This window comes from Lampetra fluviatilis, chromosome 28 (assembly GCF_964198595.1).
Source record: "Lampetra fluviatilis chromosome 28, kcLamFluv1.1, whole genome shotgun sequence".
Lineage (NCBI taxonomy): Eukaryota > Metazoa > Chordata > Hyperoartia > Petromyzontiformes > Petromyzontidae > Lampetra > Lampetra fluviatilis.
This window is the reverse complement of record NC_136302.1, coordinates 12,023,859-12,043,284: the sequence shown is the minus strand read 5'-3', so window position 1 is coordinate 12,043,284 and position 19,426 is coordinate 12,023,859. Positions and strand designations below refer to the sequence as shown.

The 19,426-nt window shown below is 54.4% G+C and overlaps 1 protein-coding gene across 2 annotated transcripts; it reads left to right on the top strand.

The window, feature by feature from the left end:
• Positions 1-4,398: 4,398 nt before the first annotated feature.
• MAB21L4 (mab-21 like 4) lies at positions 4,399-17,891 on the top strand. Of its 2 annotated transcripts, none has more exons than XM_078869741.1 (6): positions 4,399-4,762; positions 8,331-8,760; positions 9,287-9,539; positions 10,642-10,798; positions 12,218-12,697; positions 13,518-17,891. In XM_078869741.1, exons 1-6 carry the CDS (start codon positions 4,646-4,648, stop codon positions 13,617-13,619), a joined length of 1,539 nt encoding a protein of 512 aa, XP_078725867.1. In that variant the 5' UTR covers positions 4,399-4,645; the 3' UTR covers positions 13,620-17,891. The 2 variants fall into 2 exon arrangements, with proteins under 2 accessions (XP_078725867.1, XP_078725868.1); XM_078869742.1 differs by lacking the exon at positions 4,399-4,762 and adding an exon at positions 8,097-8,220.
• Positions 17,892-19,426: the final 1,535 nt, after the last annotated feature.

Sequence of the window (19,426 nt, the reverse complement as noted above, 5' to 3'; positions counted from 1 at the left end):
GTCTTGGGAAGCGGTGGGAGGTAGCCCGCCCTTCACCCCACCGCGTCAAGTAAACGGTGCGGCCCCGCTCATGCTGCTGCGTGGACAGAGGCAAGTGGCAGGGGAAACTGCCGCGCCGGGAAATCGAAGTGGTGACCTCGGCACTGCGATACCGGCGTGCTGACCACTACACCGCAGCCTGGGCACCCACGAGTTGCTGGCCCACAAGGACTTCATGCAATATTCATTATCACATTAAGAATTTATATTTGTCACCTATCCCGCTTCTCTTTCTCTTTGTCTCCGTCTGCCCGTCCCACTGTAGTCGTTGTGTCTCGATGGCCTCCATCTCCCCCCCCCCAGCCGCCCCCATCTCAAAGGTCGAGACTGACAACGGAGCGGCAGCCAGGGCGTGGAACGCGTCCGAGAGGGCGACCACTGCCGCGGAGATGGAGCGCGGCGGCGGCATCAGTTCGTGTGCCCGGGGTGCTGGAGTGGTGGATCGCAAGATTCGTGGGAGGAGGTGGCGGGGGAGTGGGATTGACACTGCGCAGCACATCGGCGTCGTCGTCGTTGCTGCTGCTGTTGCTGCTGCTGTTGCTGCTGCTGTTGCTGCTGCTGTTGCTGCTGCTGTTGCTGCTGCTGTTGCTGCTGCTGTTGCTGCTGTTGCTGCTGTTGCTGCTGCTGTTGCTGCTGCTGTTGCTGCTGCTGCTGCTGCTGTTGCTGCTGCTGCTGCTGCTGTTGCTGCTGCTGCTGTTGCTGCTGTTGCTGCTGCTGTTGCTGCTGCTGTTGCTGCTGCTGCTGCTGTTGCTGCTGCTGTTGCTGCTGCTGTTGCTGCTGCTGTTGCTGCTGCTGTTGCTGCTGCTGTTGCTGCTGCTGTTGCTACGAGTGTTCCGTGCGTACCGGTCCTGTCCGTGGCATGCCCCCTCTGGCGCATTCCTCGTGCCTTGCACTCACGCAGCCTGCCCGTGTCACATTCACTCATCGCTCGTGGCTAATTGCGCGAGCAGGAGACGGGGGGGGGGTTATGTCTGGTAAGGAAATTACATAAGTGGTGACCGTGTAGCCAGAGCCAGGCATTAGCGTGGTAGGGTAAACACAAGGCCGTGGGGGCAGGAGGACACGGGGAGGAAGAACATGGCCACGTTCGCACATTAAGTGTTTCTAGTGATGAAGATGAGCGGACTGCACGTCACAACAGCCCACTCATCCACCCACCCACTCAACCACCCACTCACTCACCCACCTACTCATCCACTCACCCACTCAACCACCACTCACTCACCCACTCACACACCACACTGCAGGCGACAACAACTCACCCACTCACTCAACCACACTGCACGTCACAACAACTCACTCAGCCACTCACTCAACCATGCACTCACTCAACCATGCACCCACTCAACCTCCCACTCACTCACCCACCCACTCACTTAACCACCCACTCACTCACCCACTCACTCAACAACCCAATCACTCACCCACTCACTCAACCACCCACTCACTCACCCACTCACTCAACAACCCAATCACTCACCCACTCACTCAACCACCCACTCACTCAACAACCCAATCACTCACCCACTCACTCAACCACCCACTCACTCAACCACCCACTCACTCAACCACCCACTCACTCAACAACCCAATCACCCACCCACTCACTCACCCACTCACTCAACCACCCACTCAACCACCCACTCACTCAACAACCCAATCACTCACCCACTCACTCAACCACCCACTCACTCAACCACCCACTCACTCACCCACCCACTCACTCCCCACACTGCAGGTCACCTCACTTCTCTTTCTGTTTCTTCCCTCGCACTGCTCCAAGTTTGGAATTTCCTTCTCCCATTACCATCATCGTCTCTTTTCTCAAGCTCACCCAATACCACCACCACCACCACTCCTACCATCACCACCATCAACCACCACCACCATCAACCACCACCATCATCATTATCACCACCACCATCGTTATCACCAAATACCAATATTCGCCACTAAGTGACGGTGACGTCACAATGGTTGCGTGTGGCAGGCCGGGTACATGTTGAGGCCACGTGATGTGTCGAAGGCCCCAGATGCCATGGGTTTACTGACTGAGACGACTGGCAGATACACCGGCTGTGCCCCTACAGCGCTAACGTGCTGTATTTTAGCGCCCGGTGCTCTGCTCGTTGTTGTGAGCGTCGCTCCTCCACTCTCCGTTGTCGTTGGAGGGCGACTGCCTCCATCTGCCCAGTAGCGTCCTTCACGAGCCTCCTCCGTAGAGGCCGATTTTGACACCGCTGGTACCAGTCTTCGGCAAGCCATTACTACCACCATTATCACCATTATCACCACCACCATAATTATCACCACCACCACCATGATCACCACAACCACCAACATCGTCATCTATCCCACCAGAGACGTGACGAGACGGAGCTCACGAGTGAAGACGCTGCTGAGACAATGTCGCCGTGCTACTGGAGGCAGCAGTGGCATGAGCGGGCAATTGCAGGGCTGCACCTGTACCTTGACAACACACACACACATCGATATACACACACATCTACATACACACACATCTATATACACACACATCTACACACACACACATCTATATACACACACACACACATCTACATACACACACACATCTATATACACACACATCTACATACACACACATCGATATACACACACATCTATATACACACACACACATCGATATACACACACATCGATATACACACACACATCTACATACACACACATCTATATACACACACACACAAATCTACATACACACACATCTATATACACACACACATCGATATACACACATACACACATCGATATACACACACATCGATATACACACACACATATATATATACACACATCGATATACACACATCTACATACACACACACATCGATATACACACACATCTATATACACACACACACCTATACACACACACACACATCTATATACACACACACACATCTATATACACACACACACATCTATATAGACACACACACATCTATATACACACACACACGCCCACAGCATTCTTGGATTTAGTAACATGACAAATGTATCGCTGTTGTCATCACGATCCTCTCTCGACGTACGGACCAGGTCGTGACTGTTTCTGGCCCCACTAAGCCCCCCCCCCCCCACTTGTACGAGGCGGCGAGGGGAGCATTCCCAGCTGTGAGTGAGGTCGCCAGTCGCGTTGGTCGGAGCTTAGAGTAAACCCGACGCACAGGTTTGCTGGCATTTCTCGGAAGACTGTGGCGGCGAGGGGAGGGGGGATCAAGGGACTGTGTGTGTGTGCCAGCACCTGGGGAGTGTGGGCAAACGCAGCGTGTGTGTGCTTGTGAGTGCGTGTGCGTGTGCTTGTGAGTGCGCGTGTGTGCTTGTGAGTGCGCGTGTGCGTGCGTGTACTATGTATGGGGAGCGGTGGTGTAGCGGTTAGTGCTACGAACCCGGAGACCCGAGTTCGATTCCCGCTCACGGCCAACGCCAATGACGATTATCCGAACCGGTCCTGGGCCTCATCTAGGTCGACCCAGTAGCAAATGAGTAGCTGGCGCGGTTTGTTATAATCATCGCCACTATAGAGACAAAGGCGGCTGCGCGTGGTGCTGGCCACCCACCCCCAACTCGTGTGCCGTGCCGGCCTTCATAGGTGCTCCTCGCTAGCAGCACTTGCCCCAAAAGTCTGGTAATCCTATACGGGGGGTCTTTGCCTTTGTGTGTACGTCTGTGTACGTTGTGGGGAGCGGTAGTGTAGCGGTTAGCGAACCCGGCAACCCGAGTTCGATTCCCGGTCACGGCCAACGCCAATGACGATTATAATCTGAACCGGTCCTAGGCCTCGCTTAGGTAGACTCCGCTTCAAATGATTAGCTGGTGCGATGTTTTATTTATGAGGTATAACCCTGTGAGCCATGCGGCTCTTGACTCGGGTGCAACCGCAACAAAACACAAACATGAACAATAAACATCTTAAAGTGACTAGACGCAACAGAAAAATCCTGGAAAAAACAGCAAAGTCTTCAAGAAAAAACATCGCATTTCAACGCTGTGTGCGAAAATCCCATTGGGATGCAAGTCAAACAATAACAACCAGAAGACAATGTAGATTAAAGTTATCAGGCTAACTCTGTACTACAACAAACACACATGGCTAAACCAAAACGTTTTAAAAATCACCAAACGGTGTGTAGTAAACATCGCGACTGGGGAGACAAAGACGGCCGGGCGTGGTGCTGACCACCCACTCGCCCTCCTCGCAGTGGGGGGACCTTCCTCGGCTTGACCCCAACGTCGTCTCTTGAGCGCCGTGCGTGTGATTGCGTGTCCCTTGCCGTCACTGCGTGTTCACGTGGGTGTGTTCACACCGCCGGGGGCTTCTTCACACACACGCAACACGGCCGTGTGTGTACACACACACGGGCGTGACCACGCAGCCCGTCTCGTGTATAACACGTCCGAATCCTCCTCCCTTGCTCTCATTATCTCTCTCACTCTCTCTCTCTCCCCGAGACAAAGAGATCGCCCCGTCTCGACCGACAGCTTCTCTCGCTCACCCGCCACGCACGCCCCGGCAACGCGCTGACATTCAGGGACAACCCCCCCCCACACCCCCATCGACATGTGGAGCGCTACCACCGAGTCGGAGGAGTGGTTCAAGAGGTTCCTCTCGGCCAACCGCATCTACCACGAACAGCGCGTGGCCGAGCTGCGTGCGGCCGAGGACCTGGTGTTCCTGGTGAGCTCCGCCGCCTTCCCTGTCGCCCTTCTATCGCTGCTGCTGCTGCTGCCGCCGCGCGTGGCTCGCGATCTCCCCCGGGAGCTTCGCCCGTTGATGGGGATTCAACGTTGACGCCAGGTGCTAGCTGGGTTCACTCCAGCAACTCGCTCGCTCGCGCCGGCGGTCGGTCGTCCGCTCTTGTCACTCTTCTGTCGCTACTGCCACGCTGAGCCCTGCTCGTTGATTCACTCAACCAGGACTGGGGTCAGTGTCCGGTCTACAGACAGGACCGCAGAGCTTGGACAATTGTTGGTGGCACCGCGCTCACCACCGCGTGACTGCTGCTGCTGCCTCCCCGCCTCTCGTCTGTTCTTGTAACTCCTCCTGGCGCCCAGAGTCACCCTCTCTCTCTGAGTCGCCCTCTCTGAGTTGTCATCTCACTCTGAGTCGTCCTCTTTCTCTCTAAGTTGTCCTCTGTCTCTGAGTCGTCCTCTGTCTCTGAGTCCTCTCTCTGAGTCGTCCTCTCTCTCTGAGTCGCCCTCTCTGAGTAGTCATCTCTCTCTCTCTGAGTCGTCCTCTCTCACTCTGAGTCGTCCTCTTTCTCTCTGAGTCGTCCTCTGTCTCTGAGTCGTGCCCTCTCTCCAAGTCCTCTCTTTGAGTCGTCCTTTCTCTCTCTCTGAGTCGCCCTCTCTGAGTAGTCATCTCACTCTGAGTCGTCCTCTTTCTCTGAGTCGTGCCCTCTTTCCGAGTCCTCCCTCAGAGTCGTCCTCTCTCTGAGTCGTCCTCTCTCCGAGTCGTCCTCCCTCTCAGTCGTCCTCCCTCTCTCTGCATGAGAGCGAGCGATACAGCGCGGTCACGGCGGCGCGGCGTTCCAAGTTGGGTTTCTCATTATTCATGAAAAATGTTCACAAATGTGTTTTCACAAGTTTGACAGCTGTTGCCTGGAGCTACCAGCTAACGACCCCCAATACAAATAGCGAGAAAGAAACGCTGTAAATGTTATTGAGGCCTCCCGGCCAGCCGCCCTGACTTCTTCCATCTCCTACTCCGTTCCGTATGTGTGTACGTTGAACTTCTTTCGCACCGTACGTATCCAACCGCGCGAATCGGAGGTGCGGAGGAAGGGCATCAAACTAACGCACATCAAAAAGCAGTGCTAAATACATTATTTCGTCAATCTGGATTTAAAAGTTCACAGCTCCCACCGTCTGTGTTCGATGGCCAGCAGCCAAAACCCGCTGCGAGGATGAGCGGAGTCCGCGTGAGAGTTGAAGCTCCTTGACAAGATCAGCGAGGTATTGTGGTTCCTTTGTGGCAATCGCTTTGTGTGCGATGGGTGCGACCTTGTAGCAATAATGTATTCGTTGCGCAACCGCAAAACCAATGCAGCTCGGCGAACACTGGGCGGACAACGGGTCGGATCTCGCAGTCCCCGTCACGACGCGAGCCAGATCATTGTGGGCACGCTGCAGCTTGCGCGTGTTTTTTGTGTTTTTGTGGCAGACGCCCGGTAGAGTTGCGAGATGCAATAATGGAGCCTTGCCGATGCTACGTCATGACTCAAGAGTGGCCAGACGTGTCTTAGAGGCCGCGACATGAACATTGCATGCATTGATCATTGGTTTTTTACCCTTTTATCTGGAAACAAAACTGACACCTTTTTTTACAAGGAGTCATGGTTGCATTGACCACAATACCTGCGGTCGGAATGCAAACAAAAAACACAACTCTGATCATGTATGCACTGTCCTTGAAACTGATTGGTCCACACCCGAGACAGCTTTTCTTAGAGCCTAGTCTCACCCTGGTGTTGGACCAGATGACGCCAAAAGGCGCATGGTATTGCATGCATTGTCACGTGGTGATCGAACGACATATTGCTGGTGGAGTAAGCTGCCGAGGATATTTGCTTGAGCAGTGAGCGGAATCCTGGAGCCTGTGACCGCCACGCCTGACCCTCCCACGGCCGATCATCGACACAGGCGGTAGCCGCACGATCAGCAGCACGACCGTGCACTTCCTCGGCATATTACGCGCCACTTGCTTGACAGGGTGACGTTAAAGATCCCCTGACGTCATTCGCAAGAGCATGCCGTTGTGTGCCGGCGTCACGGGTCCACATTAGAAAATTTACCCCGAAAATGACTCAAATTTGGGGTCTCACGCACACAGCAGCAGTCATTGCCCGCCTACTGGCAGCAGTCGGCCGGTGCCGCAGTGCCTAGGAGATGTTAACTACCTCGCCTGGTATACAGGAGGTCGTGGGTTCCATCCTGACCCTGACGCCTGCTGCTGGATATTTGGAGTTTGCGTGTCTCTCTCTCTCTCTCACCGTGGTCGCGTGGATGTTTCTCCGGTCCCTCCGGTTTTTCCTCCACATTTATAAACACGCGTTTAGAGTGCTCTACATTTCCACACGATGATAAGCCACTTCGTCGAGTTATCATTTGTGATAGCCAGGTCGCTTATAAAAAAAGAGCCGTATAGCTCAGTGGGCCTTATCTGTTAAAATAAACAAAACATTTTTTAAACAGTAATCAACTCATAATACCCCCAGGATACTCTTGCCGACAATGAGACTCCATCCTAAGATGTCTTGAGTTTTCAGCCAGTTCAACAAAATCATCTTCAAACATGTTTACATGTTTACATCTTAAAACATGTTTACAATGCTGGGTAGACAGAGGCGGTTGGTGGGCGATTTGAAAAACGTCTTTCAACTGCCGCGTCAGGAGTTCGAAGCGGCCAAATCGAACCGACGTCCATGTGGATCTCGAGTCGAGCGTTGTAGCCTTCGAACCAACAACGTGCGGAGGCTTTATTACAAAATCTTCGCCATGGCAACCGTCACTCAATGAGCATCACGTCACTGGATGAGTAATGCACCTAGAATCGAGTGCATTGCGCCACCCACGGAATGAATCACAACTCCGCTGAACGGGGAGGCGATCGTGCCAGTCAAGCGTGCTGCACGCACCGCAGCCTCCACTGCTTGAGTCACGCGGGAGGGCCACGGCCGTGGCACTCCTCGTGTTCACTACCCCAGACGGGGCGGCGGGGAGTGCTGAGCCTCGTTCCTGGCTACGCCTCATTGTGATGATCATTTTGGGATTATATTTATTTGCAACTTCACGACGACACGCAGTGCAACAACAGCAACAACAACAAAAGTTTGCACGTAGAAGAAGACAACCCGATGATGCAGGCGGTGATGAGAAGGAATTTGGCACTATTTCGACACGTCTGTAGGATGGATAACGAGGGGAAATAAATAAAAATGTGTTGTTGTTCGGGAAAATGGCAGTAACAGCAGAGAAAGAGGAAGACCAAACAGAGAATGACTTGACGATGACATTAGAGATTGGTGCCAAAAAGATGCGGCCACTACTTGAGCCACATTGGCACCACAAGACAGAGAAGGAAAGTGAAAACAAATGACGAGATATGCAGTGGACACCTGCGGGGCTATGATGACGGTGATGACTCAGCAGCAATGGCCGCAGATCAATGTTGCAAACACGTCTCTCTATCGTGGTCTCTCAAGTGCTCACCCTGAGCCTAACCTGCGACGCTTGCCTGTGTGCAGGTGCTGGAGCAAGTGACGGATTGGGACCCACGCTTCCTCGTCAACTACCGGCGCCCGCACGCCAAGTTCGAGTCCGGGGTGCGCGCCGCGCCCACGCACACCACGATCCGCGTGCCGCTCGCGCTCGAGCCGCACTCCGTCTCCGTGGAGTGGACGTGCCCGCCGGAGGACCGCTACGTGACGCAGCTGCACTGGCTGCACCCCGAGCCATCCGGAAAGTCGCAGTGCTACGTGGCGCTGGATGATGGCGGCGGTGGCGGAGCGGAGAACGGCATCGCGGGACAGGCCAGCTGGGCGGGCTGCCAGGAGGCCGTGCGGAGGGTGAGCTCCGGCTCGACCCACCTGTTGCCCGGCATGGTTATCGACATCCTCAAGTCGAACGTGAGGAAGGCCATCATGCTGCTGCAGCAGGACGGCAAACTCGCGAAAGGTGAGCGGCGAGCGGTGAGCGGCGAGCGGTGAGCGCGAGCGGGCCCTGGCGCTGGCCCATGCCGCAAGTGAAGCGATGCGCAGGAAATGATGCGACTCGTTAGGAATGAGTTGGTAGCATCCTTGGAAGCCAACTCGTTCGGAATGAGTTGGCCATTGTATGGCAAGTTAAAAAACAATTGTTTGCTCAATTGGGATTTGACACAGCAGCAATCATCGGCACTTGCAGGGCCAGGTGCAGAGTCGCCTTTGTGCCGCACGGGGACAGCTGCCACTGGGCTCATCGCCTGATGAAGCTGGTTGCAATCGCCAGCGAAGCGTCGCACTCAAATTGTAAATGTTGTGGGTTTACAACTCCAATGCAACGCTGCGCTGAAGTAGTAACGAATCGGCACGTTCTGTTTACGCGACGAGCCTTACTAATTGGCCGCGTGGAGCGGTGGCAGGTTGAACGAGGCATTTTAAAAATGTAAAACCCTTTCATTATCGCGCAGCGCCGACACGACACTAACCACGCGTGCCCCCAGGCGCCGTGGACGCGTCTCTGCTGAACCTGGACGGGCCCTCGCTGTGCCTGCTCGTACGGAGCGGCATGCGCACCATCACCGTGGCCCTCGTGCCCGTCATCCACCGCGCCGCGCGCCTCTGGAGCGGCGGCGGCCCCGAGGAGGAGGCGCCGTGGCCGGCCCTGGGCCCCGACAGCTGGCTTCCCCGGGCCACCGTCGAGGAGATACGCAGCACGCCGCAGGACGTGGAGGCCCACGCGTACTACCACTGGAGGTTCGTGGGCGCGCAGCCACGAGCGGTGGCCACCTATCCGGTTGTTTATGATTCGGACAGTTGGCACTCACTGATTTCACTCACTCATCCACTCACTCAACGACTCACTCAACTACTCACTCACCCACTCACTCACCGACTCACTCACCTACTCACACACTCACTCACCTACTCACCCACTTGCCTACTCACCCACTCACCCACTCACTCACCCACTCACTGATTCGCTCACTCACCCACCAACCAGGATTGCCACCAGTCCAGGAATTGGCATTTGCGTTCGGCTGCCACCAGGAGTTGATTTGTGCCGAGATCTGGTACCGGTCTCTTGAATTCAACAGCGCAGTGTTGATGACAGACCTCGTGTTCGATCTGCAGTGCAAAAGGTGGCAACCTCCAGCAGCCACGGTGGTGGCTGTCGTGTGAGTTAAATGCGGCCAGGGCGTCATTGGAGCCAGAGCTGTTTGGGGCCGAGCACCAGAAACACAACCGCCGTGGCCACCACCCAAACCGGCAAATCTCTCTGGCCGGGATCAATTGGCCCTTGTGCCACACAGGGACAGCTGCCACTCGGGGGTCCCCTCGCCTGGAGTGCCACGGCGCAGTGAGACTATCAAGCGGTGACGATGATGACGAGTCGTAGTTTTACCTGCTCTTACTGATTCTGCTGATGCGCTGCTGCTAATACTACTGCTGCTACTGCTGCTACTACTACTGCTGCTGCTACTACTACTGCTCTTACTATTGCTGCTGCTCCTATTGCTGCTGCTACTATTGCTGCTGCTGCTGCTGCTGCTACTACTGCTGCGCTGCTGCTACTGCTACTACTACTGCTGCTATTACTACTGCTACTGCTGCTACTGCTACTACTGCTGCTACTACTACTGCTACTACTGCTACGACTGCTGCTGCTACTGCTGCTGCTACTACCACTGCTACTACTACTGCCACTCCTACTACTACTGCTGCTGCTGCTACTACTCCTACTACTACTGCTGCTACTACTACTGCTGCTACTACTCCTGCTGGTGCTACTACTGCTGCTGCTGCTACTGCTGCTGCTACTACTGCCACTCCTACTACGACTGCTGCTGCTGCGCAGCCCCGACTTCCGCGAGACGACGTGCAAGCTGCTGGAGGGGGTGGACGACGACGGGGGCCACCGCCTGGACGCCCTCGCCATCCTCGACCTCGTCAACCGCAACCACTGGCGCCGCAAGGACGCGGGGGGCAGCATGCTCACCTTCGCTCACCTCGAGGTGAGCACGACGCCCCCCCCGCACTCACCACGCGCCTGCTGCCTGCCGAGAGACACCTCGTGGTGGTGGTGGTGGTGTTGTGGTTGTTGTTGTAGTCGGTGGTTGTTGCAGTTGTTGGTTGTGTGGGGCTCCATATCCGACTCGTCCGGGGGGAGCCCCGGCGTGCCGAAACTTCAAAGTAATCCGTCTAGCAAGTGGGTACGAGCCGAGAGTGCATTGTGGGTGAAGCCTCGTCCGAGGCTGCCTACCCACACGGTCGACCCAAGCGTCCACCCCCCGTAGCTGCAGCTCCACTGGCGTCACGCAGGAGACGAGGTGCCCCCCCCGCCTCGTTCCCCCGACCTCGCCTTTGATTCACAACCTCGAAGCAAGAATGTGTGTGTGTTGTTGTTGAAGCTTGTGTTGCCTGCGAAACGTCGTGATTTTTATTTTATTTTTATTTTACTTTTATTAATTAAACATTTTTACCTACGTGACTTTACCGAAAAAAACTAAGAATATGAATCCTTGTAGTCACGAAAACTTCAAATCTAGAATGTGTTGTTGTTGTTGTTGGTTGTTGTTGTTGTGCCCCTACAACTACGAGGCCAACTCAGAGGGGCCGCTGCGCCTTGTGGGGTCGAGCCAAATTCTCGGCGTCGGGAACCCGCTGGGGCGGCCCTCGGGACGAATCCTCGGAGTGAAAGTGGCGTCGCGAGACCGGGGCGCTCGCAATGAGGACGCGACGTGTGTCGGTGTGTGTGTGTCGGTGTGTGTGTGTGTCGGTGTGTGTGTGTGTCGGTGTGTGTGTGTGTCGGTGTGTGTGTGTGTCGGTGTGTGTGTGTGTCGGTGTGTGTGTGTGTGTCGGTGTGTGTGTGTGTCGGTGTGTGTGTGTGTCGGTGTGTGTGTGTGTGTCGGTGTGTGTGTGTCGGTGTGTGTGTGTGTATGTCGGTGTGTGTGTGTCGGTGTGTGTGTGTCGGTGTGTGTGTGTGTCGGTGTGTTCCATCGTGGGGGGCGGGGGGGGCTGGGGTGGGGGGCTGTGGGGGGTCAGGGGGCGCGAGGGGGGGCCGGCGCGCCGGTGGAGTGGCTTCAATGCTGTGGCATCACAGTTGTTGTCGTTGTTGTAGTTGTTGGTTGTTGTTGCGGTTATTGTAGTTAGTTTTTGTTGTTGTAGTTGTTGGTTGTTGTAGTTGTTGGTTGTTGTTTTGTGGTTGTTGATTGTAGTTGTTGGTGTTGTTACAGTTGGTTGTTGGAGTTGTTGCTTGTTGTTGTGGTTTTTGTGGTTGGTTCTTGTTGTTGACGTTGTTGGTTGTTGTTGGTTGTTGTCGTTATCGTGAGTTGTTGCTTATTGTTGTTTTTTGTTGTAGTCGCAGGCGGTTGTTGTTGTTGTTATTGTTGTTGTTGATTGCCGACGGGCGTTTTCCCGTGCACGCCGCGCAGACGGCGCTGCTGTGGGCCCTCGACTTCTTCCCGTCGCCGGACGACTGGCTCCTGCTGCACTCCTCCGTCTACCGCCTGCTGCTGGTGCTGCTGCGCTGCGTATGGCTGCGACGCCTGCCCCACTACTTCCTGCCGGACCGCAACCTCTTCGGCGACGGCGGGCGACCCCCCGCGCCCCCCCCGCCCCCTTCGTCTTCCTCTCCGGCACCGTCCTCTCCGCCGTCCTCCTCCGCCTCCTCCTCCTGCTCCTCGTCCTCCGTCGCGTCGCCCGCGGCCGCCGCCTCGCTCGAGTTCCGCCAACTCTACGGCCGCCTGGAGGACTTCGCCGACCTCCCCGAGCGCTGCCTCGTGGTGCACGCCACGCAGATCCTCCCGCGGGACGGGCACCGCGTGGACGCCTTCCTGCAGCTGCTCGTCCAGCTGCCCGACCCCCAGGGGCAGTACTGGCGGCAGGGATACTTCGACGTGATGCTCAATCTGGTACGTGTGGCCGCACGCCATTGCCGTGCCCCCCCCCCACCCCCCTGCTTTGTCGAACTTTGTTGACGGGACTTAGTTGGGATGGAAGTTTTGTTTGGGTGAGATCCACCTCTGGTCAGCACGGTTGGCTACGTACGGTGCGAAAGAGGTTCGACATACACGCACGCACACGCACACACACACGCGCACACACACACACGCGCACGCACACACACGCGCACGCACACACACACGCACGCACACACACGCGCGCACACACGCGTGCACACACACACGTGCACACACACACGCGCACACACACACGCGCACATACACACGCACGCGCACATACACACGCACGCGCACATACACACGCGCACACACACGCGCACACACACGCGCGCACACACACGCGCACACACACACGTGCCGATCGTCGTGGGGCAGTGCCCAACCACTACTGGACATGTGTGAAAAAGAGCTTTATAGCTCATCGGATTCCCCCAGCGTAAATACATATTCTGATTCTGTCCAGTGGCAGCGTTTCACCAGAAGCCTCCACCACCCGGCGATAGAGGCGGTCAAATCGAGCTGTCCTCGTCACACGAATGGCAAATTACATTTCATGTTTTTACCACAACAATTGTAAGTTGTCATTGTTATTATTATTTTCAGTTTTTATTGGGTTTGTATCCTCACTTGTGAGTGTAGTTGTTATTTTTTAAGTGCATCACAGCGCTACGAGATAGGCCTATTTCGATATGTCAGAGCGTGGCTGCGTCCGTGCCCTCCGGGGTGTCAAGAGTTTCTGCGCTCGTGCGTCTCTGTTCCCGCGCCTCAGATGCAGGTGTACCACATCAACGACAAGAAGCGCGTGGCCGCCATGCAGGAGATGTGGAAGCAGGCGACGGCGTTGCTGGGCGAGGAGGGCTGGACGGTGTAGGGGTGAGCGGTGCGAGAGGGACGCGTGGACGCGTCGTCGTCGACATCATCGTCATCATGGGAAACAGCAGAAGATGGAGGAGGAATATCTCAGAGGTCCAGAAGTGGGGAGGGAGGAGGGAGGGCCCCAGGTGATTCCATTGATTTGAGTGGTGCATTATCATTCTTATTATCGGGGTTTTTTTTATCGTGGTAAGCACGCAAGGCCGGTACAACGCGCCGATGGTTTCCGGGGAGGGGCACAGAAATATGATTATTGTTACTATTATTCGGCAGCTGACAAGAACCAGGGTTGTTCATGTCCTGTGCAGACGGACAGATGTCCCCACAGATCAAGCTGCCTCCTCAACAAGACGGCGATCCTGGGAAGACCAGGACAGGTGGCGACCAGAATGGGGGGAATCTGTCCGAGGCTTTGAGTGCAGGCAGCCTCCAGTAGCGTAGCTAACGAGTATGAGGACCCACAGTGTTAGGAAGAGCTTCGGGGTGAGCTCACCGTCCCGATTCATCTCTTGCTGTGTAAACCTACCACGTTTCTGGGAAGCTCAACCGGGCCAACCGGCTGAGCTTGCAGCCTGAATCACGTTCAGCCCCTACTTTTACATAGCCCCGCCCACTACTCGGGTAGCCCCGCCCACTGCTCGGGTAGCCCCGCCCACTACTCGGGTAGCCCCGCCCACTACTTAGATAGTCCCGCCCACTACTCGGATAGCCCTGCCCACTGCTTAGATAGCCCCGCCCATTACTCGGGTAGCCCCGCCTACTGCTCAGGTAGGCTCGCCTTGTACCATGAGATGAGCAGAGCAATTTGACGCGAGGGGTCAAAATCTTGATTTCACAAATGCTTCTGGGAGTCACGGGGACACATTGTGTCCTGGGCAAACCGGGACGTTGGGTATCTTCGGAGACAAATATTCAGGAGTTGCGTATCATCAGAATACAGTAGAACCCACTACAGTGCACGGGACATGTCGGTATTGAGTGTCCCAAGAGAGAGAAAAAAATAATCACATTTTTTATTTTGTCCCGCACTTGATTCGGCTAAATTCCAGCTCTGAGAATTAAAATATCGATTTGGTTGTCACGCTACGAACATCACTCTCAAGTGGCAGAGCCAGTGGGCAGCGTGCCACCCTCTGCTGTTCACGTGGACCAGAGTGTAACTTGAAGAGACCTCAGTTGTGGCTCTGTGATATCCTCTTCCATGTGACCTGCCGATCGACGGACTGCGGCGTGCCCCACCGGTGTGTAGACGGAGGCGGTGAGGTGGATTTGAGAAACTTTCCACCCTCGCGCCAACTGGACGGCGTTCAGACGCAGATCGCCGTCATGGTTTACAGCCCTCGGTCAATCCGCTGCTGGATGAGGTCCTCCCTCGAGCCACGTCAGTCACGGGAGTCGTTTGACCATACTTCGCCACGCCGGTCGGTGCGGGTTGATCGAATTCGAAGCGGCGACGTGTTTGATTCACACGTTCGGTGCACAAACCGTTCCGTTATGGCAGCTCCAGTCGTAAAAACAAAATAAATCACAGCTTACTGCGGCAACACTTCCCGCCTGGCTCTCATCATGGGCTGCTGGCAAATTATGCAAACGCATGCAAAGCCACAGCTGTTTATTGACCTAACCTTTCGCAGCAACAGCAACAACAAAAAAACTCCCAAATTGAGTCGAGATTTATTTCCCTTGACGGCATTTGACATGGCAGATACAGAGCGGTGACCGATGGCGGTTTCGATGGCGCAAACCGCTGTCCCAAATGTCACGGCGGTTCTTCCTGCCGTGCTGACGCCCGGTTCGGCCGAGGTTGCTGACTCCCGAATTATCATTTACAGAGTCTTTAAATGAGAATATAAATAACGAGACAGACGAGCGGACAATGTATACGTCTCCATCGTGCAATCCGTGTCTCCGCGTGAAACATCAAAGTACTTTCTCAGCCACCCGTCAGCCGCACGCATGGCCTTCCTTCTGGGAGGGCATCATCTCAGCAGCATGGATTCGAGACGAGCAAAGCGCTGGGCCAGTTTCAACAAACTGTGTTCTCATCGGCAGTCAGCCTTGCTTGACTCGACGCCGGTGAGCTGCCGATGTGTCGGGCAAGGCCCCCCCCCCCCACCCGCTCTACGACACAGGGTCTGGTCGCCACGCGAGTTGCTTCAATCGGGCCGTGAGCGCTCCCTGAACTTCCACCGCTTGTCCTCGACTAGGCTAGGAATGCCTGGGACGCAAACCAAACATGGTGACCTTGTGAACACTGGACACCGTTCACTTAGTCAGCACTATTTAACGAATAAATGAAATCCACGGAATATAACTTTATTTGGCTACACGGCGTTGGCAGTCGAAGCACGAGCACAATAAACAAAAATAAAAGTGTCACAAGTGAATCGTCACCGACGACAACCGTGGCCCGAGAAGGGAGAGACGTGCGAGGGGTGACGCTTCGCGGAATGCCTCTTGTGCTGTGAAGAAGAAGTTTATATTCACACCTGGAGAATGCGACAGATCAAAGAATGAGACAGAACAGACAAGACTGATAATACAAACGAGACAATAGAAACGAGACGATGGAATCGAGACAGACAATAGAAACGAGACAATAGAAACGAGACAATAGAAACGAGACAGACAATAGAAACGAGACAATAGAAACGAGACAATAGAAACGAGACGATAGAAACGAGACAGACAATGGAAACGAAACAGACAATAGAAATGAGACAATAGAAACGAGATAATAGAAACGAGACGGTATAATTGAGACAAACAATAACTTATCATGGGCACGATATGTAAGCGGTAAATTTCAATATTGTCGCGCGCGCACACAAAGTATTCTATATTTACTAATATCTATGCAGTGTTGGTGGAAGGGTGGCTGCTCTTAAGTACGATATATATAAGCCTGTTTGCCTGCAAAGGTCTCCGTGATATGACGAATGTCACCATCAGGACCACGTCGCCGCCGAGAACGTCTGCAGTGGTGTGGTTGTGGTGTTGTGGTGTGGTTGTGGTGTGGTTGTGGTGTGGTTGTGGTGTGGCAGTTGTGTGGTTGTGGTGTGGTTCTGTGGTGTGGTTGTGGTGTGGTTGTGTGGTGGTTGTGGTGTGGCAGTGGTTGTGATGTGGCGTGGTTGTGTGGTGGCATGACGAAGTGCAACTCTACAACATCGCTCGCCGCCTGTGCGGCGCTCGGGTTGTGGGCTCGCCTTCGCCTTGCTGGCGACGCTGTCCGACGTTTTAGCTCCCACGCGCCTGGGAGCTGAATTTGTCACTCAGGGTTGCAATTGTTTATTCACACATTGACATGCAATAGAGCGGAAGGCGTCCGAGAGAGAGAGAGAGGGGACGTCCGCCGGAGGGAGATGGAGCCGATTCATGGATGGAATTTCTCTGTTGCATTGCCGGATCTTGAGAGGTGGCAGTGGTGGTTTTTGGTAGTCGTTCATCCATCGGTGGATAGATCATGGCTGATTGATGATGATGATAATGATAGAGAAAGTGTATAAACTGAATATAATTCCGTTCATGAAATCAAGGCGACTCCAGGGTTCCGATTGAAACGTGCACAGCCAGCATGTAAATCACGCGTGTACAAAACAAACACGCGTTGGGGGGTGACAAAAACGTCGGACAACGTGCACGGACGACCGCGGCGGTGCTGAGCGTGCAGTGATGCGTCCGCAAACTTTGACCTTCGAACAGAGGTCGGGTCAATGGAACAGCTGATGCTGGCCACGAACCCTCGGCCGTTTCGAATCGTCGCAGCTGATCAACGGGACGTGTTTTTTTATTATTATAAGGAGTGACTTTGCAACAAACTCAAATAACATGTGTAATTTTGCCGTATGTGTATTTATTATTCAGCTATTTTGTATTGCTTCATTGCCGGCATTTATATTTTTTGATGAAACATCAGTGCGTCGTGTTGTTGTGGCTGTTATGATAAGTGTGCCATCGAAGGCGTCGTAACTACATTGTCGGCTTAGGGGGGAGGGGGGTGCGTGCGGACATTTGTACAGGTGGGGCCCCAATATTGCTGCAAACGTCTCTCATGGTCTTGCCTAGGGGGCCCCAACTTGTAGCTTTGGCCACAGAGAGGGGGGTGGGGGGCTAAGGCACCCCCCTTGCCTGGCTCGCGCTCATGACGTCACTGCGTGGCACCGTGACGGGAACAAGACGGGAACAATAGCCTTTGTTTGTCTCTTAGACAATGTGGTTCGACTGCCCCTTGTCTGTGATCCATACCGCGGTCCGCATTAAAGGGAGAGGGCGGCAACATTCGTTGGATGCTTCGAGTTTGACCGTGTGGGTGTGTGTGTGTGTGGATGTGTGGGTGGGTGTGTGTGGATGTGTGGGTGTGTGTGGGTGTGTGTGGGTGTGTGTGGGTGTGTATGTGTGTGGGTGTGTGTGTGGATGTGTGGGTGGGTGTGTGGATGTTTGTGTGTGTGGATGTGTGGATGTGTGGCTGTGTGGATGTATGGGCGTGTGGATGTGTGAGCGTGTGAATGGGTGGGCGTTTGAATGTGTGGATGTGTGGTTGTGGGTGTTTGAATGTGTGGGTGTGTGGATGTGTGGGTGTGTGGGTGTGTGGATGTGTGGATGTGTGGGTGTGTGGATATGTGGGTGTTTGCAGAGGTGTGGACTCGAGTCATGTGACTTGGACTCGAGTCAGACTCGAGTCATGAATTTGATGACTTGCGACTCGACTTGGACTTGCATAACAATGACTTTGTCCCACCTATGAGATGTGGACTCGAGTCATGTGACTTGGACTCGAGTCAGACTCGAGTCATGAATTTGATGACTTGCGACTCGACTTGGACTTGCATAACAATGACTTTGTCCCACCTCTGGGTGTTTGTGATCGATATCTGGAGTGTAACGATTAGCGCGCTGCACTACGACGATTATCTGAACTATTCCTGGGCCTCCCGTAGGTCTACTCGGCCTCGAGTACCTGGTACGGTGGGTAAACAATCGCCACCAGGGAGACAAACGCGGCCGGGCGTGGTGCTGGCCACCCACCCCCTCGTGTGCCGTGCCTGCCTTCATAGGTGCTCGCTAACAGCACTTGCCCGGAAATTATGTGTAGACTACCCGGGGGATCTTTGTATTTTTGCGACCAGATTTTGTAAAACTTCATTGACACCGGGTTCAAGTATTTTTTTTGGGGGGGGGAGGAGGGGGGGGTCTTCCTTTCCGGAGCGTCTTATAATCTTATCTAGGATCTTAGAGAGCGCTTTCGTCAACGCGCTTTACAATAATTATAAATGGTACGTTGTGATTAGCCGATGTGGAAAATGGATGGAGTTTGAGTGTTAGGGAGTGGAAGAGATGGCAAGGAAGGGTGATGATCGGGAGAGGAAGAGGGGTGAGGTTAGCAGAGGGAAGGTGGAGGAGGATGGTCAGGGAGGGTGATGGTAGGGAAAGGGAGAGGGGGTGAGGGTAGGAGAGGCGAAGGATGGTGAAGGATTTAAGGACAATCCGGGGTGCGTTCGTGAATGTGAGCGGCGTACCGGGCAAAGCTGCACGTGTACCGTGACGTCATTCGCCATCGTGTACCGGCGCGGGGCTCCAAATTTGGCAAAAGTTTGAAAGTGACGCTGCGAGTTACTCACGCGAGGTTAGTCAGCGGCGATCGTCGCCCCGTGCCGGCGGACTGATGCCGCGAGGTCACTCGCACACGAGTGACCTTCCTCGTCTCTTTGATTATCATTCGGATAAACAAAATCTACTTTGGAACGGTGCATTATTTTATACCGATGGTTGGTAATTTATCATTTTTTGTTGATGTTGAGAATTTTG

What these genes read in the sequence shown, in the direction of transcription:
- MAB21L4 (XM_078869741.1), top strand. Translation starts at nt 4,646, where the DNA reads ATGTGGAGCGCTACCACCGAGTCGGAGGAGTGGTTCAAGAGGTTCCTC. An exon ending in CCGAGGACCTGGTGTTCCTG is followed by an intron (nt 4,763 to 8,330) that starts GTGAGCTCCGCC and finishes GCCTGTGTGCAG; the next exon opens with GTGCTGGAGCAAGTGACGGA. An exon ending in TCACCTTCGCTCACCTCGAG is followed by an intron (nt 10,799 to 12,217) that starts GTGAGCACGACG and finishes CACGCCGCGCAG; the next exon opens with ACGGCGCTGCTGTGGGCCCT.